General features: G+C 49.0%; 1 protein-coding gene across 12 annotated transcripts in view; it reads right to left on the reverse strand.

The window, feature by feature from the left end:
- The window catches only part of TSPOAP1 (TSPO associated protein 1), a 37,729-nt gene that overhangs the window by 10,490 nt on the left and 1,719 nt on the right, over positions 1 to 25,520 (reverse strand). For 9 of the 12 annotated variants that reach the window (XM_015880824.2, XM_015880823.2, XM_015880827.2 and 6 more), the window contains exons 2-20: positions 20,589 to 20,696; positions 19,306 to 19,440; positions 18,313 to 18,489; positions 15,485 to 15,742; positions 13,119 to 13,226; positions 12,427 to 12,510; positions 12,064 to 12,153; positions 11,755 to 11,877; positions 11,248 to 11,352; positions 10,863 to 10,913; positions 8,085 to 8,268; positions 7,588 to 7,808; positions 6,023 to 6,132; positions 5,289 to 5,398; positions 3,180 to 3,995; positions 2,477 to 2,628; positions 1,753 to 2,343; positions 860 to 1,162; positions 392 to 571 (exon numbers count right to left, since the gene is read on the reverse strand). In XM_015880824.2, coding sequence (XP_015736310.1) covers positions 392 to 571; positions 860 to 1,162; positions 1,753 to 2,343; positions 2,477 to 2,628; positions 3,180 to 3,995; positions 5,289 to 5,398; positions 6,023 to 6,132; positions 7,588 to 7,808; positions 8,085 to 8,268; positions 10,863 to 10,913; positions 11,248 to 11,352; positions 11,755 to 11,877; positions 12,064 to 12,153; positions 12,427 to 12,510; positions 13,119 to 13,226; positions 15,485 to 15,742; positions 18,313 to 18,489; positions 19,306 to 19,440; positions 20,589 to 20,696 — 3,906 coding nt within the window. The remainder of the gene's footprint in view (positions 1 to 391; positions 572 to 859; positions 1,163 to 1,752; positions 2,344 to 2,476; positions 2,629 to 3,179; positions 3,996 to 5,288; positions 5,399 to 6,022; positions 6,133 to 7,587; positions 7,809 to 8,084; positions 8,269 to 10,862; positions 10,914 to 11,247; positions 11,353 to 11,754; positions 11,878 to 12,063; positions 12,154 to 12,426; positions 12,511 to 13,118; positions 13,227 to 15,484; positions 15,743 to 18,312; positions 18,490 to 19,305; positions 19,441 to 20,588; positions 20,697 to 25,520) is intronic. The other 3 variants (XM_015880822.2, XM_032448359.1, XM_015880830.2) reach the window with 2 other exon arrangements.

Here is a 25,520-nt window from a genome sequence, read left to right on the forward strand (position 1 = left end):
GCTTTGCTTTTGGAAGGACGGTGGGTTGGTACAGGATCTACAGATGGGCAGACTTCACAAACTCCTGTGTGCTCACTGTTTACATCTATATTAAGAACATGATCAATAGGATTGATTTTTCACCCTGGGTTCTGAAGTTCACATTACACTGCGTGTTTTTCCAGCTAATTAAACCCTGAGTTCATTTATTACTTATGAACACCCTCCCCTCTCACAGAGAGCTTGCATTTTACGAGCACAAGACAACACCGGTAGTGAAAGAAGAGCAGACAGGAATTTAGCCAAGCACTGCTGAGAGCGCTGGGCTCAAACCAGCATCTTCTCCTGCGAGCTGATGACATGGGATGGCTGCACTGGCACTCCCCACAAGCATCACTCTGCTACAGGTTACCTTCTCCCCGTTCTCCCTGTAACAGGGCTCTCTTGAATCCCATTTCTTCTCATCCAGAGCTTCTGAAGACAGTTCATCTTCCTCTTCCTCCTCCAATATATCTGAAAGGTCTGAACTGCGGTTGTGTTCAGCAAAAAGAGTCAGCTGTCGTCTTCCTATTTCAGATAATTTTTCTTCTTGCTGTGGAAAAGCAAAGCAGATTTCTTCAGTCCTTTCAGGCACCTTCACTATTTGAGCATTCTTTCACCAGTACATGTGCAGGTCAAGTGTGGCAAGAAACAAAACAGACAGCACCCTGAGCAGCAATTGGCACATGCACACACAACCATGTGCACAGACACACCAAACTGACAGACTCATTCTATTGCCCACAAAGAAAAGTTTCACTTGAAACTATAAAACCCAGGCACACCAAACACCATCCACAGCCAATCCATTGGCAGAAATTCAGCCACGGTAAAAACAAACCTCTCTTTTTACTCTGGACATTTCTTTCACCACCTCCTTGCTTGGTGACAACCTCACGAACTCCTGGCAGCTGCTTCCACCCATGCTTGCATCTCGGGGGGTGCCCTCCATCTCCTCAGCCTGGCTGGGGGAGGGCAGGAGCTCCAGGCTCAAGTTCTTCTCCTTTGCTTCAGTCTCTCTTTCAGCACTGGGACTTTTTGGTGACTCTTCCACAGAGCACGTATGGCAGGTCTCCATGCGTATCGTCAGGTTAGCGGTAGCTGGGCTTTCTAGCTCTGGCATTTTGGTGACGTTTTGTTCCATCTGGGAAACAAACAAAAAAATTCATCACCAGGATAAGCACAGCACATGTTGCAGGACCACTCACACACCAACAGGACTCATTTCCCTCTCATCACAGACTGAGCACCTTACAGACAGTTCACCTCTTTTCCCAAAGATGTCCCAGACACTTCTCACCACCATCTTAAAAACACCCTGAAATCACCCATCTATCCCAAAGGCTCTCAAATGCCCAATGCCACGACATATTGCCAGCTCTCCTCCAGACAAGGCTGCCTCACTGGAAAGTCCACCAGACTGGAGATGACTCCAGTCAAAGACCACAGCAGTGACTGATCAACACTGACATCACCATTAGTGGGAAGACCCCTTTCAGCATTCAGCCCTTAGGAATTCATGCTTTCCTGATTCTGCTCCTGCCCTGTCTGTACACATATGATGAAGCAGTGAGATTCAGTGAAACTCAACTGCTCTTTCACATATCCAGCAACAAACACTCCACTGGTTTGCCAGCCACTGGACGGCTGCATGCTAGCAGCATGCTGTTACATTCCCCTAAATGATTCATTCTCCTTCCCAGCAGTACTGGGCAGGAGACGTTACGCACTTACCAGCACTTCTGTCCCTTCATCCAGGCTTCTCAGTTCTGCTTCCCTCGAGGAGACAGGCTCTGTGCCCTCACCCGGGAGCTTTGTGCTGCCCACTTGCTGAGGAGGCACAGTCAGGCATTTCTTGTCTTGTGCAGTGTCTGATCCCTGCAGGGAAGTGCCTGAGGTGTGTACCAAGGAAGCACTGGGCGAAGAGAGCTGCAGCAGCAGAGAGACTTTCTCTGGCAGAGATCGTGCTGAGCCATCGTGGCTGGAGGAGAGATCAGTCAATTTGGCATCTGAGCTATCAGTGGGGACTTTTTGTTGAAGCAGGAGTGCAGCCTGGTGCGTGGGCAGGCTGTGTGCAGGCAGAGAGCCCCTGGGTTCTCCACAGGGCAGTCTAGAGGTAAGAGCAGTAGAAACACCAGAATCTGAAGGTGAGGAACGATGAGAGGCTCTCAGCAAGACCGAGGATATCTGGGCTGGAACCGAATCCACCGACTCCCCATACAGGGACATGGTTCTCACAGAAACCTCCCGGCATGCCTGGAACATCTGAAGCTGGGACAAGTCCACCAGGACACTCCCAGCCGTTGGAGAAGTAACTTCTATTGCCTGCAAGCAAAGAACCAGGAAGCATTAATTACTGTGCACTGCTCAGCATTTCTGAGAAGGGCAGTTCTTGAACCCAAAGTTAGCAAAATAAACAGCCCAAGCATTGTACCTTCTGTGATATCATCCCCCTCACCTTCTGTCCATCCGCATACACAGCATAACCAGTGACTCGAACTCCATTGGAAGATCCTTCAGCATCAATAGTGACAGGTAACCAGCTGATAACGAGGATTCCTGGGGAGGGACCAACTTCTACCTGGACATCCAGAGGAGCATCAGGTGTGCCTGGGAGAGACCAAACGGATTGTTTTCTTGCTCACCTCACTACAGCACAACACCAAACTAAACCCCAGTTTGTAGCAAAGAGAAAACTCTCACACCAGACTTGCCACTGCAGAACTGCACTGGAATGACTACACCAGCTTCTTGGGAAGTGACAGACAAAACCAGAACAAGTAAGGTCTGATTCTGGGAAAGCTTTAAAGCACAGAAAACAAAACTTTGCAAAAGTAGCTGAGGCCAAGATGCAGCAACCCTTAGAGCAAAATGAGTGCAGGTCACAGCAAACCAGATCGTTCACACCCTGAGAAGCATGCTGCTCAAATCAGCAAAGGGGGGGGGGGGGGTCTCTCCAGAGCAAATGAAAACAGAAGAGATAATAAGCTCTTAAAATAAAAGAACATAAATATTAAGACAAAACAGGATATATCCTCACGCTTTGGGCTCCTAATAAGCTTTGCTTCCATTCACCCCAAGGCTTTACACTAAAGAACCAACAAAGCTTTCTGTCCCAAGCACTCCCTTCACAACAGCAATGGGCACAACTACTCTGATACCTGCTATTGGGGTAGTGAAGTGTATCACAGCTGAGTTCTGCTCCTGCCCCTCTGAGACCTCTTCCCAGAGTGTTTTCAAGGGACGGGCCTCCAGCTTGGCCACATACTGAGTGCTGGGCTGCAGGTTGCGGAAGGTGTACCAGTAGACCCCCGGTTTTGTTATGTCACACTCCTCCCCATTCAGATACACCGCGTGGTTGTAATTGCTGTTGCAGGGAAGCCACGTGACCTCTGCTGATGTGGCAGTGACGTTTCTGACTTTCAGCATAGTCGGTGCCACACACAGATCTTGCCCCACAAAGAAAGTGCATCGCAGTTTATCAGAACTGCCCTTCTCTGTCACACTCTGCACAGACACACGGTAAGATTTTGTCTTTAAATCCAGCTTTTCAATCACTGCTTTGGTCTGAAAGCCACTCTTCACATTTTGACGTAGCTCTTCATCCACATAGATATTGTAGCTCTGTATGTCTGGGCAGCCAGCAGGCAAAAGCGGTGGTTCCCAGCCTACAACTATGCTTCTGGCAAGCTGCTTGATCAGAGTCAGTTTTCTTGGGTAAGGCACTGCTGTGTGACTAACACGTTCCTCCTGGTCTCCTTCTGCTCTACTGACCAACGGACTGATGCTACTCTCTTCAATGGAGAAATCACTCTTATCTCCACTGCTGGTGCTTGCACTGACAAAACTTTTCTCCTGGTATGAACTATGGGTGAGATCGTTCAGCTCCGAAGGCAGAACCGTCATGAGGTCATCAACTGAAAGCTCCGCAACCAAATTGGAAGGGACCAGTCCTCGCCGGCCATCCATCAGCTCCCCTAAACAAAAAACAGGAAACCTGTTACCACTGCACCTACCATTCCATCTTCCAACCCATCTGTGAAGATAACCTGACAACATCTCTGCTAGGTCATAACTGCACTGCACAGGAACAAAGAAAGCTCTGGGAGATCATCCCTGGGCAAGTTTAATCCATTTCCTAGAGCTGCTCTACTTACATCCTAATATTCACTGTGAGAAAACTCACTGCTCTCCACACTTCACAGTGAGCTAACCAGAAAGTGTTTTATGTAATTAGCTTCACGTTTTCCCCTTGTTCATCATTCCGTTGTTTCTGAATTCCTCGTGAAAGTCCAACTTTCCAGCTCTCTATTCAGATCTGGCCTCCTGTTTAGCTCCCTCCATTGTCACGTCAGCTTATGTAACAAATATGTCCCAAGAAGACCCATTGGGATGACTAATACCACAATATTCTTGGTAAGTGCAAGAACCATCATATCAGTGTCAAATGAGCAGGGCGTAGGGGTTGTACATTATTTCACACTCTACCTACAGCAAATCAATTGAAAGCAGGGAAAGCAGAAAAGATTAGTAAAGAATAACCTGTTTATTCTTTAAACAATAAATAAACAAATAAATGAGAAGCTTGGAAATAGAAGGAATGAAAGAGCCAAAACAGTCAAAGAGCAAGCAGTGCAACATGGCATGCATTTGCCTCAGCTCCTGCAAAGCACCTGAAAAGATCAGGACCCTACAACTACAAGGAAACTTCATTACAAATGTACAGTCCAGAATTCTTGTTTTCCATTCCATTTGTCTAATAATCACCCTAGACTATGCTTCCATAAGAACAGGTGTCAAAAGAGAAACTTGCTATATAATACTAAATACGACAAAGACTGTGGTTTGGGCTGCTTAGCTTACACATCTTACTTGCCAAAAAGAGCACAAGGCAATCAAGACTATCAGTTGCCCATGGTCCTGGGTTCAATACGCAGCCATTGGGAAGAGGGGAAGAGACTGCCTGGAGAAGGAATCAATGGGCTTTCCTTGGACAGGGAGGAACAACATGAAGATGAAACCTGGAACTCTGTTGAAAGTAGTGGAAAAACTCCCACTGAATTCACCAGACCAGGATTTCAGGCTTTAGAGTAAAATTAATCATGGCACGAATCAACTCTTCTAACAGGTCCTGCTCTCCCCTCCATTAAACTAACTTTGGATATTTATCTTGAGGTTTTAAGATTCACTAAATTCCTCTCTCATTTTTCTTTTTAGGAGAGCAAATCTCCACTGCAGTTCAGTCACATTCCTTTTCCACTAGAACACACCTTCAAAGAAGCCATCTTCATCCATGTCTCCATAGATGTAAATGTACTCTCCAGCAGTTAGTGGAAGCTCTGCCTCTGGATTTTCATTAGGTCCATCAAAAGGATTGTAGCTGAAATAGTTACAACATGAAAACCTACTTCACATACCAGTTTTCACAGCAACACCTTCAAGCTGAGCTGTTGGGTCTGCTGACAATTCAGCAGCAAATTCCACAAAGGCCAAGACTCCAGTTCTGTGTATCTATATAACTAACACCACACTGCTCCATGTCCAAATAGCAGGTAGGAATGCTTTTCTGAGTAGCAGAACAGATCAGAGCTACTCAAGTGTTTTAACAACATATGAATTACCTGAGTGCCTGAATGTGTCAAGTAAGCTGTATGATTGTACATTTCTAATTAGACACCCTTGGATTCTCTTGCATCTCTTAAATGTACACAACACCCCACATTTCATGCAAACAGGAGCTTTGAATCAAAGTGCATAAATCATGTAGAACATACTTTATTTTCCATCCAAGATTATTTTCATAAGAAAAGTTGCAACCAGTGATGTGCCCTGAATAGCTAATTATCATGCTATGCTTTTGTTAACTTAAATGCACAGGATTTGCTTGTGTAGGAAATAGAAGCCACAAAAGGAACCCAACCTGACAGCAATCCTTAAGAGCTGTTAATGCCACAGAACAGAATAACTTGCCTAACCTCAGGGAGTACAAGAGATGACATGATACCTGTATCGAGCCAAGAAGACCTGGAGCTTTGCAGGGCCTTGGCTGCCTGGCTCTGGCATCAGAGAGATGCTGTCAACATCCAGTTCTTCCATTTCACTCGCAGTGTCCACCTAAAATTATAAAATGAAAGACAAAGGATAAGACATGGCCAACATCAGAATAAAGGAACACTCCAAGAGTTCCAACAACAGTGAACAAATCCTCTAAGCTGGTGTGTATGGACAGTTTGGCCACTAGGTTGAGGGCTGTCTGGAAGCGTGATTTTTAGAGTGAGAAAGCAGTACCAAGAAACAGCTCCAAGCTGCAATTTCAATGGTTTGAGGTGAATATCAGCAAAAGCTCTTCACTCAAGAAGGTAATGCAGCCTCGGGATGTCCATAGAGCTCAGTGATGTCCCACTGCTCTTCAAGGCTTAGCTAAACAAAGCAGTGGTGATACTGAGACAGTGCTGGTGGCTGTCCCAGTGTGAGTGGGAAACTGGATTCGAGATTCTTGAAGCCCCTTTCACCCTACATATCTGCAATGCAGTATAATCACTTCCTCCTAAATCTAAGTCACGTATGGAATACAAATGGTAATCTGAACAAATGCAAACTGATAGTTATATTAGACCCCTGCAATTCAGGCAGTTCCCCTGCAGCGCCTGCAAACACTTCAATATAATGTTTATGTACTTTCAGAACATTAAAGAGCTCTACCAGCTCAGACCAAAGCTTTACCTAGTCCAAACACCCAGCTCTGATAACAGTAAGTGATACACACAGAAGGAAAGCATACAAGAGGCAGAGCAAGTTCTCATCTTTCTGGTACAGCCTCTCAGTTGCTAGCAGTGATCTACTGAAGAGCTTCCTAAGCTGAGTTTGTACCATGAATGGTAATGCCAGAAGAATCTTCCAGATAATTATCTCAAGCTTTTATGACTGACATTTTGAAACTTCACATCTAATGGCAGCGAGTTACATAAAGCAATCACTCCTTCTGAAGAAATGCATTTCCCTTCTGTTTGTTTGAAATGCTGCCAGTGAATCAATTTGAGCTAATTTTAAAACACACCTCAAGGCAAATGTATTTTTGATGGAGGCCCATTGCAGGCACCAGAACACACAGATCTTTTTCTAGTATATGAACTGCAAAAGTTAATATTTCAAAGGGTTCATGGTGTCTTACAACAAGTAGAACTACCACACCTGGGGGTGCACACAACGAACCTTGATTTCCTGAGGCACAGTCCTTCAGCATGCTGAAAGTTTCTACCTTTCCCATTTGCTACCATGACTGAGGTGTCATGTGGTGTCTTAACCACAGCTTCCCCACACATCACTCCAACTGACCTCCCCTCCTGCCTTCTCCTCCAAGCCCACTTGATTCCTTCCTAGAGCACTGCAATACCTTCAAATGTTCACTGAAAATGTGGGCATCCAAGGCCTTCTCAATTTTTCTTACAGGCTTTCATTTGTTTCATTACAGTTTTCTCCACTTAACCAGAGAAATACAGGTTTTTCTGCAATGCATTTATTCCCTATTGGCTAGAAAGGAGAGGCCAGAGTGAGGACTCCCATACCAACCTCTGGAGTTGGGCAGGATTTGGAGCTGTTCTGCATGGATTCTGATTTTGAAGAGTTCGACTGAGATTCAGCTTTCTTGGCTTGTTTCTGAGAACTGGCAGCAGAAACTGGGGAGCCAACAGCAGCCTCGGGCACCCGCTGTGACGACTCCAACTCATTGGTCTCTTCATTGTGAACCTTCTTTGTGCTCTGGTGAGCAAGCAATGCAGGACCAGATGAATCTGAAACAAAAGCAATATATCCATTACTTTTAGCCACAGGCAAAATACAAGATCAACAGTGAACATCAGAATGGGCAAGCACACTGCAGAGCAGCTCAAGTCTCTGTGAGATCCATTTAACAGTGCGTCTCTCTGTGACTACATGAATCACAAGTATTTATGACAGAGAGAGAAATCCCATGAGTTAACTAAATATTCACTATTTTCTTTACACTTCCCATCTATCCAAATAACAACATGCTTGACAAAACACCCGCAGGCACCTCCAGCAATTACCCTTCTCCCAGTGAGGCTGTGGGGTAGAGCTGCACAGCGCAAGAGGAAGTTCAGAAGTCACCAGTGTGGAGGTGAGAAGGTCGATTTTTCCTGTTTGAAGTCGGAACTGTTTGAGCTCCTGGGACAGAAGGCTGAACTGCTCAGTCTGACTGCGGCACTGGTCTTCTAGATCTTTCACCCGAGCCTGACAGGAGAGACACAAAATGAGACACAAACCCACCATATCAAAACCACCACTGGGTCTCCAGCCAGCACTTGTCTTTGCTACATCTCTTCAGAAATAGAGTGAGTCTCAAACTCTGAGGACCTAAATGTCCTGCCCAGGAACAGTCAATAGGCATTGGCAGCTCTACACCTCCATTATCTTTAAAAATCTGTCAGGAGACTGACTACAAGCACAATAGGAATTATCCCTGAAATGTTGAGTTTGAACTCGATATCCTAACCTATGATGAGCTTGCTCAGTCAACTTGTTCCTCACTGAAGTCAGGTTGTGCAGGATTCCTTTGCAACAGAACACGTTGCAATGTTGCAATATGTCTCAGCAGACTACTTGCACAGGGTCACACATGGCTGGGAAAGCAGCAGGTTTTAGGGCAGCGCTGGAAGGCCAGGGCACAAGGAAGAGGAGCTTAAGGACAAGGTCAGGAGCTGACAGAACCAGCCAGGATCAAGTCCCAGACACAGAAGATAGAGAAGACTTTTGTGTCTACACCTAAACCAAAAAGGAAAGAAAGAGAAGCCACACACCATCCTGGGTCTGAACAGTGTGATTAATGGAAAAGGCTGCAAGAGCAGGGAGTAGAGCTTGGAAGGAAGGATTTAACCACCAATTCAGGAATTTAATCTGAGTTTCCCCAATGAGCTAAACCCAACTCAGCCCTGTTCTCTTAGGCACCCCCTGCTCTATCAGAACCTCCTCCTGCAGGTGTTGCCCATCCAGATGTCCCTTGCTACCTCTCTCCATTTCTTTTGCACACTCAGTGTTACCTGTTATTTAGTCTCCCCATTTTTCTTCAGGCCTTCTCACAGCTCTCTGCAGTCAGATCTGAAGGGGACTGCTGAAAGCTGTTTTCTATCAGATACAGAACCCACCACTTCAACATAAGATCTTATTCTAAATCTGTTGTGAACCAGCACTGCTCCTGGACTGTAACACCTTAATAACCTCACTAGCTCCTGCCTCTTCTGCGACAACATTATTCACAATCTCTGCTTCCTATCTTCCAACCAATTACAAAACCAGCAGGATCTCTATTTTCTTTGTGTCACTTTCACTTGCAGTGATGTTGCCATTGCTTTTAGGTTCTGAAGGAAATGTTTCATTTCTGGACTGCAAACACTTCCCAGAAGACCTTCAAATGTGTGCAGCAAGTGGAAGAAGGGCACAGACAGACAAAACAGAACTGTCCGAAAAAGCCCAGTAAAAGCTTCACATTCTAACTGGTTAAGAAAGCAAAGCATTCGAACAGGAAACCCTCCTCTGTGCAACTCATTGTGGTAGCTCCTTGCATTACATTTATTTCTTGAAGGTGACACTCTTGCAGTCTTTTCCAGAGTTTAATTAAAACAGGAATATCAAGTAAGTGTCAAAGCCAGGACAGAAGAGAAAAATGTGCTGCTTGACAGGATTATTGCAATACCTGCATGCAATCCAAAGTACTCTGGTGGCAAGGAGAAAAGCAAAAAGAGATATAAAATCACATCAGCGGTTACACGAGCCAAAATCCAACAACCTGCCAAAGGCAACTCAACCCTCACTTTCAATGAGACTGTTTTCTCACTGAACTCGGGTCTGCCATATTCTGTGCTGGGATTCCCACCCCACACAAACAAGTTTTGTTAAACAAAAGCCAAATCCGACATCTCAACTCCACAAATGAGCTAACTGAGCACTTTTTGAGGGTCTCCAATTCACAATACACCTTAAACAAGAAAGATCAGCTACTCAAACTGAACAAAACAATTGCCCTCCTGCCTTCTGAGCACACACATGTCTAGTTTAAACATAAGAGGCTGCTCCAACCCTCTGATGAATTAGTTCAGAAAACATTTGCAAGTATCAAGCCTCCCCCACTTAAAGGCTGCTTAGCAGCCAACTAAGTAAATACCAAGTGACATAAGAGCAGAATCTGTATCAGCGCTCGCCCTGTCTCTGCAGCAAGTAGATGTTCCAGAATGACCATAGAAATGTAACATTATATCATGTCACTTCCCCGCAATATTTACCCAGATTGCAACACTTTCAACACCATTGGGATCTCCAACTCAAACAGTTCATGCCCACTCAACAAGTGCCATAGAGTAACCTCCTCAATCAGGGACACTTACAACCTGCTGGATCCCCTGGGCTCCTAACAAGCACAGAGCTACTGCACAGCGGAGGGCAAAGCAATTCAGCCTGTCATCTCCTACTGTGTGTCACCACTACAGACTGGGCCGTGGCCTCCCCTGTATGAAATCTCACTGTCCAGGTGCAAAATGAGGCACTCAGATGACACTGGAAATTGAGCAGATGGATCTAAAGTTGGTTACTTAATGCATCCTTGAAAGAGTTGCTGGGCATGGTCTAAATGAAATAACTTATGTGGTGACTCCAACAATGACTACTCTGCCATCACAGCCAATAATTGTACACAGCAGCAACACTGTGTCTAATCAATACGGTATCATTCGACTCAAAAAACAACAAAACTCAGAGCATCAAGAAAACTGACATTAAGAACAAACAATACAAAGTCTAAATCTACTAATCCATCCCTGTTCCTTTTGTCTTACCTCTAGAAGCTGCACTGCTCCTTCATGCTCCCTTTTTGCCTCTGCCTGTGCCTAAGAAATGAGAGACATGGCAAATAAGAAAGCAGCCCACCTAAACTCACCTCAACAGACATCATTTCAGATTTGAAACACTACACAGACTGAAGGCATCTTTGGTCTGTGGACAAACAGCAGTGAGAGATCAGAACTGCCACTCATGAGAAAAATCCCCCTGCTTTACTCAGGTACGAGAGTTGGCATAGACAGATATTCGTCTCTGGCTAACTTCATTTAGTAGACTCACATATACCCCCTCTATGCACCACTCCTCCAAGAAGGTAAAGTGCAGCAGGATCTTTCCAGGGATCCAGAGAGTACAGAGTACCTTCTCTCCCGTGCTTCATACCTGCTGCAACCGTCTGACTTCCTCTTGCTTCTCCTGCAGGACTAGCAGTGCTTCCTTGTGTTCGGCTTCCAGCAGCTGCCTGCGCTCAGCCACATCTCTCATGTGCTGCAGGACAATTCACAGACAGTTTAAGGACAACATTAATGAAAATACAATGCTGCGTCCTATCACGAGTCATGGAATCAATACACGGCCTGTATTTTACACCATCATTAAACAGAGGATAAAGTAAGAAATTCTTAACATAAACCACAACACAAAGAGAATCCTTAAATCAGTGATGGCCGCCTTACATCTCCTCCCACCCAAAACCCTGCAGCAGCCTTTCCCGAGCCCCTCTGCTTACTTTTGAAGGCCATTCCCAGGATCCTGCATAGCAGAGTCCCCAGAGAAGCACCAAATCAAAACAATGGACAAAAAAAATCCCAACAAAACAGACAATTTGTGCCATCCAAAACCAGCACTCAGGGTCTGGACAGCCCTCCCAGCTGGGTGGGTCCTACTGACCTTCAGCACCTGCTCTAGATTCTCCAGCTTGGTTTGAAGTCCTTGATTTCTCTGAATTACTGAATCCCGTTCCTTAGTAACCAAAACAACCTGCAGCTTCAGGTCAGCATTCTCAGATTCAACCTGTCGGGAAAAGATTGTCAATTAGAACAAGAAGCCGGAGGTATTTGTTGTATAAATAATGGAGGACAATTTACTTCCATATCTCAAGAGGTTGTTTTGCAGACCTGCTTCCAATACCAAAATCACCAACCTCCTCTCCCTCTTATTTCCACTCAAAACAAATACTCGTGTAACGCTGCTTTTTACCTGTCCTGCCCATCCAGCCTTCTCATTCAGCTGCAAGTTCTCCTCGGCCAGTCGAGCATTTTCACTCTGTACCTCCTGCAGCTGGATCTCCTGTCAGAAACAGAAGGAGTCACTACACCAGTGAAGCACAAGAATATGGCTGTATATTCAATTACCATCTCAAGCTGCAGAAACCTTTTGATGCTTGTGTGGAGTGCATGGGAAAAGAGAAAGCACCTCCCCAGTCTAGGAAAGGCCATGGAGATTTATCTAGTGATTTATGTAGCTTTACCCAACACAGCTGGCTGAAGAACCCAGGAGAAGCACAAAACAGCCCAGCTCTTTGCCATGACACTCACAGCATGAGGAAACGAGAACACTTACGAGTTCTTTGCATCTTTTATGCTTTTTCCTCACTTCATGCTCAAGGTTTTCACATTTCTTGCGCTTTTTCTTGAGTTCAAATTCCTGCACAGAACAAGCAAAAATAGACACTAAGACCATGTCCACAAAATGAGGAAGAAATTCAGCTTCCCTGATCTGATGCTATATTGGCTGCTTCTGTTTTCTTAAGAAAATCTTTGTTACAAACATAAACGATGTACAAACCTAAAGAGATTTTGTCTTAAAAAAGGTAGAGAAAATAAAAAACATTTCACGTAAAGCAGCTTTTCCTCTTCCTCAATCTTTTCAACTTCTAAAAATAATTCTCTATCTCTTAGTTGCAAAAACCGGACTTATTTGTCTAGGATAGGATGGGGGACAGGATATGAGGAGCAACTATGTGGAATTGTGGAAAATATTCATACTGAAACACCAGCTGTGCTAAATCAGCTCTTATTCTAATCCAAATGACATCTAACAGACAGCAGACAACCACTGTTCATGTCCACACAGAAACATCCTCTGCAGGTTGCATCTAAAAGGACTTAAGTCTCAAAAATCTTTGCCTGGATTCTATGGGTGAAAACTCAATCAAAGCTTGAATTCCTTCATCCAAAACCAGACTGGCTTTGGAAGGAAAGTGCCAAAATGCACAGATCCCTCCTAGTCCCACGGTCAGGGCAACAACTCACCAGCTGCTGTATCTGTTGGCTGCTCTCTTGGTCTGTTACTGCATTCTTAGGAGGGGAATTTTCATGTCCTTCCAAGGCAGGGCCCAGTGGCAGCACACCTGATTCCACCTGGAAAGCAAATGAGATCTCAGAGCTCAGGGACAGCCAGGAGCACCATGGAAGACATTCTCCTGGCCACAGCACCTGAGATAGTAACATCTCACAAGAAAAGTCTAAAAGAATAATCATAGCTGGAAGGTGATTAGATGGGAGGACACGAGGACACCACCCCCTTAAACAGCCACAAGTGAAAAATCAGCAAAATCTCAGCACCCAAAAGGCAGGAAAGGGAAGAGGGTATCAAGAAAGGGGACATTCCAACTTGGTTGTTGGTGAGAGGGACAGAAACAACCAGTGCACTGTGCTTTATGATCCAACACCAAACTGAACATGGAAACAGCCAAGGAACACTAGCAGATGCCATCTATAGTCAGGTACCCACTGCACCATTTACACGCACTGTGCTTAGCAAGCCATACTCTCACAACAGACATGTAAGAAATTTCTGCTTGTTTGTAAGCACTTTTCAGTAAAATGATACATAAAATAATTATATTCCTAATTACAGGCAACTTTTAAAACTTATGAAATTAAATTTGCCCACTAAGGCCTAATTTCCATCCAAGAACAAAGACAACCTCCCCAGCTATGTGCTCATACACTCTTGTTTTTCTGCAGAACCCAGACATCACCGTATCAGACAACTGCTAAATGAGACTGGCACACATCACGACGAGCGCTGTGCCCTGGAGCTGAGCCACCTCATTCACAGCAGGGACTGGAAAATGCTCTTTGAACCAGGTGCGAGGAGTCTGTACAAGAAAACAGCTAAAAATAACCAGCAAACAGCTGCCCACAGTGAGCAGCGATTGTGGCAGAGCCCAGGCAGAAAGCAGGGTAAGGCTGATGAGATGTCCAGAATGTACCAGCTTAAGTCGAGCATCCCACAGGCACAGATGTACCCGGGCTTTGGCAAATGACCAGAATGTTTAAAGCGAGCAATAAAGTATATTAAAAATGTTGCAGTCTTTCTAGAAAACTCCGTCCTTGGCGTGCAGGAAGCACCAGCACAGTCCTGCCCCCCTGAAATGCTGAAGCACATCCCATACAAGCACAGCCCGTTTCCCTGCTCTGCCAGCACAACCCTGTGCAATGTCATATAACCTATAACAGGGGTGAGGAAGGTGCAGCACACACAGCCTGCCTGGTACCCTGCTCCTGCAGACACTGAGCTGATGGAGGAGGATGGGATGGGTTTATCTTGGGTAAATATCTGGAGAAAATGAGAATAGAGAGACAGCAGGAGCTCTGCACCCAAATACGTGCTGATGGAACAAATGGGTCCTCATGGCACCGAGAGATCACAGCGACAAACGATGCTTCAATAGCAGCCAACGCTTAGACAACAAGGCAAAGGGCTGATAAGAAAGGGAGAGAAAACATCCTTGTGCTACTCCGAGGGATCCCACATGCTGCAGTGCAAGAGACACAACAACGGTACAGAGAATGCTAACACCGCATAATGAAAGAGGCGAGAATCCTCCAGGAAGGAAAAAGCTGGCAGGAGGAACGGGGGGCAACAAAGCTCAGAGCAGCCGGGACACCGCAACAACCCGCCGATGGCCGCCCACCCGCAGCCGCTCGGGAGGCCCGGCCCGGCCCGGCCCGGCTCGGTGATCCCCGCCCCCCCAGGGCCGCGGCCTCGCCCGGAGCGACGCGCCCGGAGCGGCCTGCACGGAGCCGGGAACGGCCGGGGAGCACAGCGGGGGAACCGGGCAGCTCCACGCAGCGCACACAGCCCCGCTCCCAGCCCCGCTCCCAGCCCCGCTCCCGGCCCAACGCGGCCCGGCCTTTTCCCTTCCCTTCCTTCCCTTCCCTCCCTTACCTGCCGGCTCGCGGTTCGCCGGGGGAGGCGGCGCCGCGGGGATTGCCGGGCCGGAGCGTGCGGCCGAGGAGGGGCCGGGCCGGGCCGGGTTACACGCGGTCCGTGCGGGCTGCCCGGCGCACTGACGGCCGGTCCCGGCTGCGGCCATGGCGGTCGCTCGGGGCTCGGGGCCGCCCCGGGGCAGACGTTTTTCCCTCCGCCATCGCCGCTGCAGTGACAGGCCGTGATTGAATCTGAAAACCGGCCCGGCCAACGGGAACCGCAGCTCACACACACACACACACACACACACACACACACACACACACACACGTACCACCCCATNCCTGCACACACACACACACACACACACACACACACACACACACACTCCACGTTTCCTGCCAGCAGGAGTGAACCGAGTAACGAAGCGGGCGGTCATTTACCGACCCACTTTTCTCACCTTCCCGTGTGCCGCCCGTCCCAGCGCTGTGTGTCCCGAGCAAACCTGCGCTGCCAGCGAGTCTTTGGTGCCGGCGTTGAGCGCCGGGCCCGGGCAGGACGCAGCGCTCGGCCCGGAGCCCCCCGAGCTGCTCGCGGAGGAGCGCAGACCCTCCTTGAAGTTCTTGAGCGCGATTTGCCGCTGCAGCCGCAGCACTTCCTGCTGGGATTCCCGCAGCAGCCGGTCGAACTCCACCACGTTGAGGCAGCGGGGGTCGCCCTGCGGGACATGGAACCACGTTGGTGTCCCGGAGGTGCGGCAGGTTGGGGGGGTCCGTGTGATGCACGAGCTGCAACAGCGCTGCTGAACAGACGGCAGCACAACACGGAGCAGAGCACAACAAAGCTGCTCTTTCCTGGGCCCCCAACTCCCCCGGAGCAAGCAGCCCTTTCACACCCCTCGTGTCAATACATCATTTCTCCCACCGATGAAGCCTGCAATGCTTTACAGTTATCCCAGTGTAACGCTGTGCTAAAAAGAGCTTTTCTAAGTGTGCGCTTTCTAAGTGTTTGCCAGCAGAGAGCGTGTCAAGATAATACAATTTCATTTCTTCATTCCACAGCAAAACAAGAGCCCCAGCTGGGCTCCTCTCCTCGCTGTGTGTGCTGGCATTCTCTGCAGCCCCGTGCATGCCTGGCGGTTACAGCTTTAATGTTGGAAAGAATGAAGCATATCTGAGACGTGTTTGCTTCTGACTCTGGGTGTTTTTAGAGCGTTACTGATTTTCTATCCGCAGTAGTCAGTCCTGCCTGCTCTGAACACAAAGCCAGCAGCTTTTAAAGGCAGCCAGTGCCATTTTAGTCTGGCCAAAACTGAGAATATGCCACCAGTTTGTGTTAATTCCTCAAAGGTTTTCAGATTTCAGAAAGCTGAACAAGACACACGAGACACGTACCTGCATGTCCATACAGACATACAAAGGCTGGCTATGAAAACCTGTCCTCACAAATATGCTGCTGAAGGAGACGTTGCTCATTCCCCTGGAAAGCTCCTAAGCCAGTGAATTCACTGCATAATTGGTATCCAGGACAAATTTAATCTGCTTCCCCATTCACTTCTTATTCACCCTAAAAATAGCGTGTGCTTTGCAAATACAGTTTGTGTAGAAAAGCATAGTTACTGTCAAACAAGGGGGAAACCGAGGCACCATTAATGGGAACTGATTATAGATTCAAGAAGTGAGCAGCTGGGCCCTCTGTGCGAGACCCAGAGCGAGGCCAGCAGGGTGATAGCTCCTCCAACAACATTGGCTGGGGCTGTCTAAAAAACCTCCCTTCCCCCAGCAGAAAACAGAAGCAGCTATTTCCATAGAGAGCCTCTGAAGCCTGGGGGGGAAATAAGAGAGCAGAAAAAGGCTCAGTCTTCCACTCACAGCTCCTAATATACGTGTCCTCTGCGGCTGCCTCGCCATTCCCCGCAGCCTCCAAGAATCACCACTGCAAGAAATGGCAGCGTGATGGAACCTGGAGCGGGACTGCATTGTAAACCTGTCACTGCAGCACGAGCTCAGGCAAACATCTCACCCTGAGAGCTCTGACTTGGCAAAACAAGGCCCACGCTTTAGCAGGCTGCTGCACATGTCGTCCTACCACTGGAAATGAACAGAGTGCATCTGCTTCATAGCTGCTGGAAAATTGTGCTGAATCAAATGCACTAGATTAAAAATGATTTGAGCACACACATAACATCTCTGCTTATAAAGCCCTCATTGGCATAATGCATTTTGCATGCTGCAGACAGATTAGGGGAATTTTGAATTTTAACTAGCTGAGAATTAAAATTTAATGAGCAGCTTGGAAGATAAATGGGGAAAAAAAAAACCCAAACCCACCAGGATCAGATAGAATCATTTCCTGTCTGACAATGTTCCTCTGCAGTCTCCCAGCTCTGTGCTGACAGCCCTCATTGCTGGTGCCTTGGTGGGTTACAAGGTGGTCTCACCTCCCAGCCCCTGCCCTGGCAAAGCAGCAGCTGAAGTATCAGCAGCTCTGAGGGCTGCACCCGTGTGAATTTCCTTGGCCAGTAACAAATCTGGCTCTCCTGCCTTTGTCACATTCTTCTACAGTTTCTCAGTCTCTGTCCCTGGGAGATTCAGCTTGTTCAGCACACTCTGCTGTGAAAATCAGAGGGTTTGTTCCCCTTTCTGTGGGGATGGATTAAACTCGGGATGAGCTGAATTTTCCCTTTTATCCCACTATTTATTTCAGCAAGTTCTGTGCTGGGCCGCCAGCCCATGTCCACACATCAGCACTGCGGGTGGTTTTATGAATGTTAGGATTTGTACCCTTGCTGTCAGTAACACGAGTGTGCACACAGATATCACCACTGTGATGGCTGCAAGCGCCCAAAGCTGCTGCTGGGGGTGTGCAATCTGCAGCGATTCTTAGGAACGTGCTCAGCTGGTTTTGCTTTTTAAGGGAGTGCTTTAAAGGGAAGTCCTGCTTCTACATCCTGCTTGAAGCTCACTGCTGTGAGCCGTCCTGTATCTGTGGCTTCTGGGGTTTTCCAGGGGGACAGTTTTAGTTGCTGATAGAAAAATGGCAGTGCAGGACCTTTGAATTCATGGAGGGAGAACTGGGGAGTCCCCCAGCACACTGTCCCGAGGGGTCTGGATCCTGTCTTGGCCACATGCTCCTCTAACTTCCCCCATAACAACTCATGCATCAAGTACTCCCTGTTTTCAGTCTGTCCATGAGACTAATTGTCATCCCACTGCTGGAGCCAGGTTCCTGACATTGTTATTGCACTGTTTGCACCCAGCCCTGCACGAAGCCCCAGAAGAATCTCACCTTCCCCGCAGTGAGTTTAGCCTGCAGCTCCCTGCACTCCTGCTGCAGAGCTTCAATCTGTTTGTCTTTTGCCAGGAGAGCACTGGCTTGCTCTGTCAGGTCCTTGGCACGCTGGTGGGCAAATGCTTTTTTACACAGCTCCAGGCTGGAACCTTTCAGGGGCACTGGAGCCGTTACCTGCACCGGAGAGAGCAGCAAGAGAGAAAGAAAGCCATATACATTGGTATTTCTCACCCAGAGGGTGGTGACGCACTGGAACAGGTTGCCCAAGGAGGCTGTGGATGCCCCATCCCTGGAAACATTCAAGGCCATTCAGGCTGGATGTGGCTCTGAGCAGCCTGTGCTGTTGGTTGGTGACCCTGCACACAGCAGGGGGTTGAAATGAGATGATCTTTGTGGCCCTTTTCAACCCAGGCCATTCACTGATTCTATGAATGGTGTTGGCCAACTATCACCCCAGGTGTCATCAGAGACCAGGGCCACATCAGAAACTATGGGTTTGCAAAAAGCTCTTCTTCAGTTTGAGAAAGAAAAGAACATGCACAGAAAGGGAGGTGTGCACGAGGCAGAGCAGAATATCTCACCCCTTCCTGTTTTGCCTCACCACACTCCTTTTCTTATTCAAATACTTCCTGTTTCTTTTCGATGAAGTCAGATGAGTTATTTTCATGACTAGCCCAGGGAAAGCTGAGCTAATTACCTAAATTAATACCTTACGTGAGATCGGCACATTTACAGCAAGAAACCAATTAGGAGGAAATTGCTCAAAACCAGCTCCCCAAGCACGAGCTGAAGAAGCTGGTGATGGTTCTTTCCTTGGTTCAGCTTTGTGGTTTCTGCTCTGTCGCTGATGTACAAAGCAAGTTTACCGCACGGCCTCACCAGTTCAATTAAAGAGGAAAGAGGAGGCCTTTCTGTCCCTACAAAAGTGAAAAACAAGAAGTCCTGGGGGAAGGTGCTGCCCTGGCCCGGCCCCAGCACACAGAGGCTCACACTCACGACTTTGAGGTTGGCCTCCTGGAGTTTCCGGGCTCTCTCCTCCAGGCGTTTGGCGATCACCGCCAGCTCCGCATTTTTCCTCTTCAGGTGCTTCACCTTCTCCTCTGTCTCGGGGAAGCAGCTCCTGCGCTGGATAACAGAAGGGGAAGGTCAAGGTGAGACCTCACTTAGTGTCCCTCCACAGCACCTACACACCCACCTTCATTTGTCTCCATGGTCACTGCAACCTTTGCTTTTCCTGACATTTTGTTCGTGTGACACCTTGGTTCCCCAAAGAAACTCCTGGCCCCACCCCAGCCCATGGTCCCTCTGCAACCTCCCGCTCTCTGCTCTTTGCAGGCGCTGCCTTTGCCATTTGGGACCTGGCAGCTCTCCTGGCTGCTGGCCCCCTCTGGATCCTATCCCCATTCATCTCCCTGCTGCTTCAGTATTCGGCACATCACTGTGGTCTGTGCTGCAGCACCATGTTACAATGTGAGCTTTGCTGCTGTCCTTGCTCCCCTGACACTGAAACATGAGTTGGGGGGAGCAGGGGAGAGCAGCCAAGAACTGCATGAGTTTTGCAAACCAAACTTCCTTTTCCTTTCTATTGATTCTGTTTGCACTTAATCCCCTTTTATTTGTTATCCGTCTGTTTCAATAAGCTGCTCCTTGTTCTCTCAAGGTCATACCCAGATGTGTTGTGCTGTCTTTTCACATCAGCAAAACCGTCAGGTCAGCTGAGCCTTCCAATTATTTCCTTCACTACCTCTGTGAGATCCCCCCATGTGCACGTGCTGCTTTCACTGCTCTATTTGCTTTCCTCCAGTCAGAAGGCAAAGGGTGATTTTTGAGAGGAAGATTTGACAACAGTTTATATGACAGCGCCTTGCTACAATCCACAGCAGCCAGTGGGTGGCCCTCCCTGGTGGGCATGGAGTGCTGAATCTGTATTCTTACTGTAAGAAAATTATCTAAAACGTGGTTTGAATTGGGTGTGTTCATGTTAGATGGTTAATCTTTTAAGGGTATTTTGAAGAGAAAAAAATCAAGGCAAGGATTTCAGGGAGGGCATCAGCATGTCACCAGGAAGGGGTCCTGCTCAAGCCAACATTGGGTGCAGCAGAAAGGCACCTAGGGAACCCAAAACACCCTGCCCCCCAGCTAACCCCATGTGCCAACTCTCTCAGAGCTCGGCCCAGCCAGGACTCCCTCCCCATGCATCATCCATACCGCTGTGCCTGGAGCCAGCCTAGTGCCTGGCCAAGGTGCAGGATGGAGCCACGCTCTGCACTCACCAGCAAGCTGTTCTCCTCGGTGAGGCTGGAGCAGCGGTGCCGCAGGTCTTCCAGTGCGCTCAGGAGCTTCATGTTCTGTCTCACAAGGAAGCCGTAGTCAGCCCCACTCTGTAAAACAGCATGGGAAAGGCAAGGCAGAGCAAGGGGGCCATGGTTGTGTGCCCACCCCAGCCTGACAGTGAGCCCAGCCTGACTACGTGGTAGGCCAGAGAGGTCAGAGTGCAGACAGCAAAGGGCAGAGTGAGACCTGGAGGCTGATTTCAGGAGGAGGAGAGAGAACTGCACATCCTTCGGGGGTGGCAGAAGAAACAGCCATAGCTGGGTGCTCCCAGCTCTGCCTGACTGTTGGCATCTGCTCACCTGGGGGTGTACTGCCAGTGATGTGGCTACGGAGGACACTCCAACCCCATGCTCTGTGCCTGACACCCAGCATGAGTGGTTCCCCCTCCCAGCACCGTGGGCCAGCAGGGTGGGTCACTCTCAGCTGCAGCTGGGTCTCAACTTCCACATGGGGAAAAAGCTCAGATCCTGACATTGTCCCCAGCTCTTGCATTTTGACATTGTGCCTCCTGAACCAGCTCAGAACACAGACAGAGCCAGCAAGAGCTCATGCCACGACACACCAGACACGTGCTCCTCCCCATGGCTCAGGAACCAGCAGCCTCCAGCACTGCACAGTTTTTGGAGGCAAAAAGACTTCTTTGTCCACCTCCCCATACCAGCTCAGGTTCAGGAGCCATCAGGAGCCCAGCCCCAGTGCTCAGTGTGTCAGCCTTGGCAGTGGAAGAAGGCAACAAGCCGGATTTCTCTGCAAAACACCACCTTAATTTTGTCACATCAAAAGCAGCAGCAGCTCTGCTGGGAGCTGTATATATAGCTTGTGGTTACTGCTTCCTGCGCAGAGCTGCTCACCACAGACTTGCTGCTGAAGCAGGGTCCCAGAAAGTATTTTTGTGCGTTAGCAAAACTCGGGGCCAAGCTATTGCTTCACAGTCACCATATGGCAGCAGCAAGGCGCGCACCTCAGGCAGACCTGGCCAGATGTTTTCCCAGCAGCCAGGCCAGTCTTGCAAGACCCGGGATGACTTTGCTGGTGCCACCGGATGGCTAAATCCTTCCTGTTACATGGCTCTGTGTGTGCAGTTCATCAGCAGGTTCTGCAGCACCGCTGATCCTTTCCCTGCTGATTTACTGGCCCAGCACGTGTCCCAGAGAAAAGTTCCATCTTCAGAACAGCAGAGCCCATCCTGGGACCCTGTGGGTGCTGACGGGGGTAAGGAGCAGGATGGGGGCACGGTGGGGTCCTGTTCCAGGCAAGCACAGCAGAGCTGTGGGCTGGTTCAGCGCTGCCATCCCTACAGCCAGGAAGGCAGCCCTTGGGATAAAGTCAGAACACATTATTTCCACCTCTTTGCCGCTGCCAAGAAGACTCAAGCTTTTCATCTTTGCTCTCTGGCGCCCAGCAAGGCCAGGCACGCTCAGCCTGGGGCAGGAGCTGGGTGTCTGAGGAGCAGCCAGGGAGCAGTGGTCTGTCCCCTCCAGCAGCCAGGTTTACGGCATGTCAGCACGGTGCTTCTGTGGACGATCGGTACTTCTGGAGCGGCAGGGACTCTGCTGGGAACCAGCCCCTTATGGCCCCATTACAGGCTTTGGAACCTCCTTTCTGTAGCTACAAAACAGCGTCTTCACCAGGCCCAGAGGCAGCGCCAGTGCCCAGCACACAGCAAAGACAGCAGCAGCAACATGGTGTCAGGGGACCCTTTCTGCGGCCCCGCAGCTCCTGAGCCAGCTTTGCCACCTCCCCCTGGCACAAGATTGGGGCTGGGCTGGCTGCCTGGGCTGAGCCTTCCTCGCACACCACATGGTCAGCACCGACCGCTTGTCTAGACGTCATCCCACACTCATTAAACATTCATTTCCCATAATGAAACAGCTTTTCATTTATTATCTGCTCCTCCATTCCTCATTGCTCCTGTGCTCCATGAAGCAGCCTCAGAGCAGATTGTGCTCGTGGCCCCCCTAAATGCTGTGTTCAGGAGGGAGCTGAGGAAATCTTTGAAAGAAGAGGCCTGGAGGCTCCAACACATGGCATGTCCTCATAAAGATGCATAGAAGTACCAACAGGAGCCATGAGCCAAAATCCAAAGCATGCCATGGTTACGCAGGTAAAGCTGAGGCAGTGCTGTACTGGAGGGCACAGGGAGCCCTTGTGTCCCTGCATCTGGAGCTGCCTTGGCCACCAAAACAGTTAAGCCCAGGGACACCATTGGCCATAGGGGGCATTTGCTAAAGGCAGAACAAAGCAGGGAAATAACAGCAGGGAGGATGGGGTGGGGAGGGGGGGTGGAGTTGGAGCGCAGCTCCTGTTTGCAGCTCACACACAGCTTTGAAGCATCTCGTTTCAGGCAAAACACGATCATCTGTCACCTGTGCTGGCAGGTAGAGCCAAAAATACAGCTTCTTTGCAGTGCATCAAGGATGAACAAACACAGGCCTCAGCAGGACAGCGGCAAGAGAAGCTGTTTCTTCTTCACCCGAAAACTTCAAAAAGCAACTGAGAGCTGCAGCAGCTTTTACAGAGAGAAGTGCCCAGCCTGGCTGCTAAATGGGTCATGCAGCCAAAATCCCCCAGGAACCACCCAGCATCCAGCGCAGCCTTTGAAGTCCTGCGGAACATTTGCAGGAAGCCATTTGGGGGGCAGTAAATCACAGTACAGCGGGGCTGGCGGCACCGCTCCGCATTGCGGCTCAGGCACACGGTGCTGCCGGTGCCTCGTGGCTCAGCCTGGCACTGATCAGCCCAGGGACTTTCCTGCACCTGCTGCAGGGTCTGAGCCAAAGACAGAACCCAGATCTGCTTGAAAATCCCAGCAAATGTAGAGGAGGAATTAAGCAGGTGGCCCCGTGAGCAGCACATCTCAGGTGGCTCTTGGCATTCTCTTGGCTGATTTTAAAGCATGCAATCTGAGGATGTCTCTACGGTGACTTCTCTGTCTGCAGCAAACAGGGCTCCAGCTGCCAGGTTTACTTCCCAAAAACCATCTCTGAAATCCAACCCCCACCGCTGCAGGCACCGCTCCCTAAGTGGAACTGCACCGCTGCTTTCCAGCTCCCTTAGATGTATTAAATCCACCACCTCTGCCTCGTTTCAAATCACTGTCACCTGTCATGCAGTAAATACTGAGCCTCGACCATGTCAAAGCCCTTCAGCTGTTCGTTCCAGCTGACTTTGGTAATTAGTGTCCTGAACTCCTCGGTCTTTGCCATTTGGAAATAAAACCTGTCACTGCTCATCCATTTTCTCCTCTTCCACCCAATTTCAGTGAAATCGGCTCATAGGAGAAGCTATTTTCTGTAGGCTGCTCTTCTGCAGTGCCCTCACTGCACGTCAAAAGCAAGACGAAAATAGCATCACCTCCTGCTGGGTCAGTGAGCAGCAGCAGAGCCCATTGGAGCTGGCACAGCGAGCACACCTCGCGCTGGAGAGCGTTATCCAACTGGAGGGAAAAGGGCTATTTTGGTTAAAGGTGGGAGAGAAGCAAGAGAGAAGCCTGGGGCGCAGTCACACCCACCCTGCCACACTGCCACTGCCCTGACGTGTCCCACAGCTTCCTTCCTTGTGCACCACGTTGTTTCAGGCACAAACATCTCTGCTCTCTGACTTCACGACGCTCCCCTCCAGTTCCTTGCCCTGTGCATTGCTGGTTCCTTTCCATGACTCAGCATTTCTCCCTCTGCCCATCCCTCTTCCAAGCACAGCCTCACACGCCGTGATTCCCTCATTTATCTGATTTTATCACCACTTGTAACAAACCCATGGAAGAAAAGACCCGTCCGAGGCTGCTCCTTTCAAAGATGACGCCTCCGGCACAGGGAGAATCAAACGATTCCATGATCTTCACTCCTTCCCCTCTACCAATCAACCCAGGCATTAGGAAGAAGCCTTCAGCTCAGCAGCCCACCCCAAACCATCCAACTTTCCAGGTCAAAAGCTCCCAGGGGGCAGAAGGGCCACAGCCTCCACTTTCAGTTCTCCAGAGGAATCTGATCAAGTAAACTGAGATGAACTTGACCTGCAGAAAGTCTTAACATCTGCCTGTGGACTGGCCCTGAGGGAATCACAAAGCAGCAGTCGTGGAGGCTGATACAAACGGCAACAGCTTCATCATAAAATCAACATCTTTAATCAACTCTGTCAGTGATGAGCCCTCAGGAGGCTCTTCCCCACACTAGGAGATTACTCCCTGGAGGCTGCTGTCCTGTTTTCATCATGCAGCACTGACATCCCAAGGACAGGAGTCCTGGAAGCCTGAAGGAATCCAGCTCTGGCTGCAGGACACGTTGTGTCAGTAGTGCTTGTCCCAGCCTGGCAGCAAAGAGCCGTTCTTCTTTCCTGGATCTGACCCAGAGACCAGCTGCAAGTCTTTCACATCAGTACAACCATCTGATTTTAGGAGGAAGAGCTGGCTTTCTTTCCAGAAGCAGCCAAGTTGATCTCTGTGAGGATCAACACCAGTGCTAAGGATGGTACTGCTGAAGCAACACTGCAGTACCAACAGTACCACCACAGCAGTGCAGCTGTAGTGCTATGGAACCACTATGGCACTGACACGGCCATAGGAAAGGGCAGATGTGGACTCAGAGACGTGGTGGCAATGGGCTGCCAGTTGGACTAGATGATCTCAGAGGTCTTTTCTAATTAAAATGATTCTGTGACTCTGGTGGCTCTGCACCATCATGTACCACCCCAGGAGTGCCTCAGTACATTGGTGCTGTGATGACACCACCACGGTGCCACCAAAATACTGTGGGAGTGGGAGGGGAAATGTCAGTCACCCACCACATCACACATCCAGGATCCTGGAGAAAAACCAAAGCAGCCCAAGGACCAAAGGAAACTGAATACTGACTGCTCAGCAGTTACAGCCATAC

Source organism: Coturnix japonica, chromosome 19 (assembly GCF_001577835.2).
Source record: "Coturnix japonica isolate 7356 chromosome 19, Coturnix japonica 2.1, whole genome shotgun sequence".
NCBI classification, from domain to species: Eukaryota; Metazoa; Chordata; class Aves; order Galliformes; family Phasianidae; genus Coturnix; species Coturnix japonica.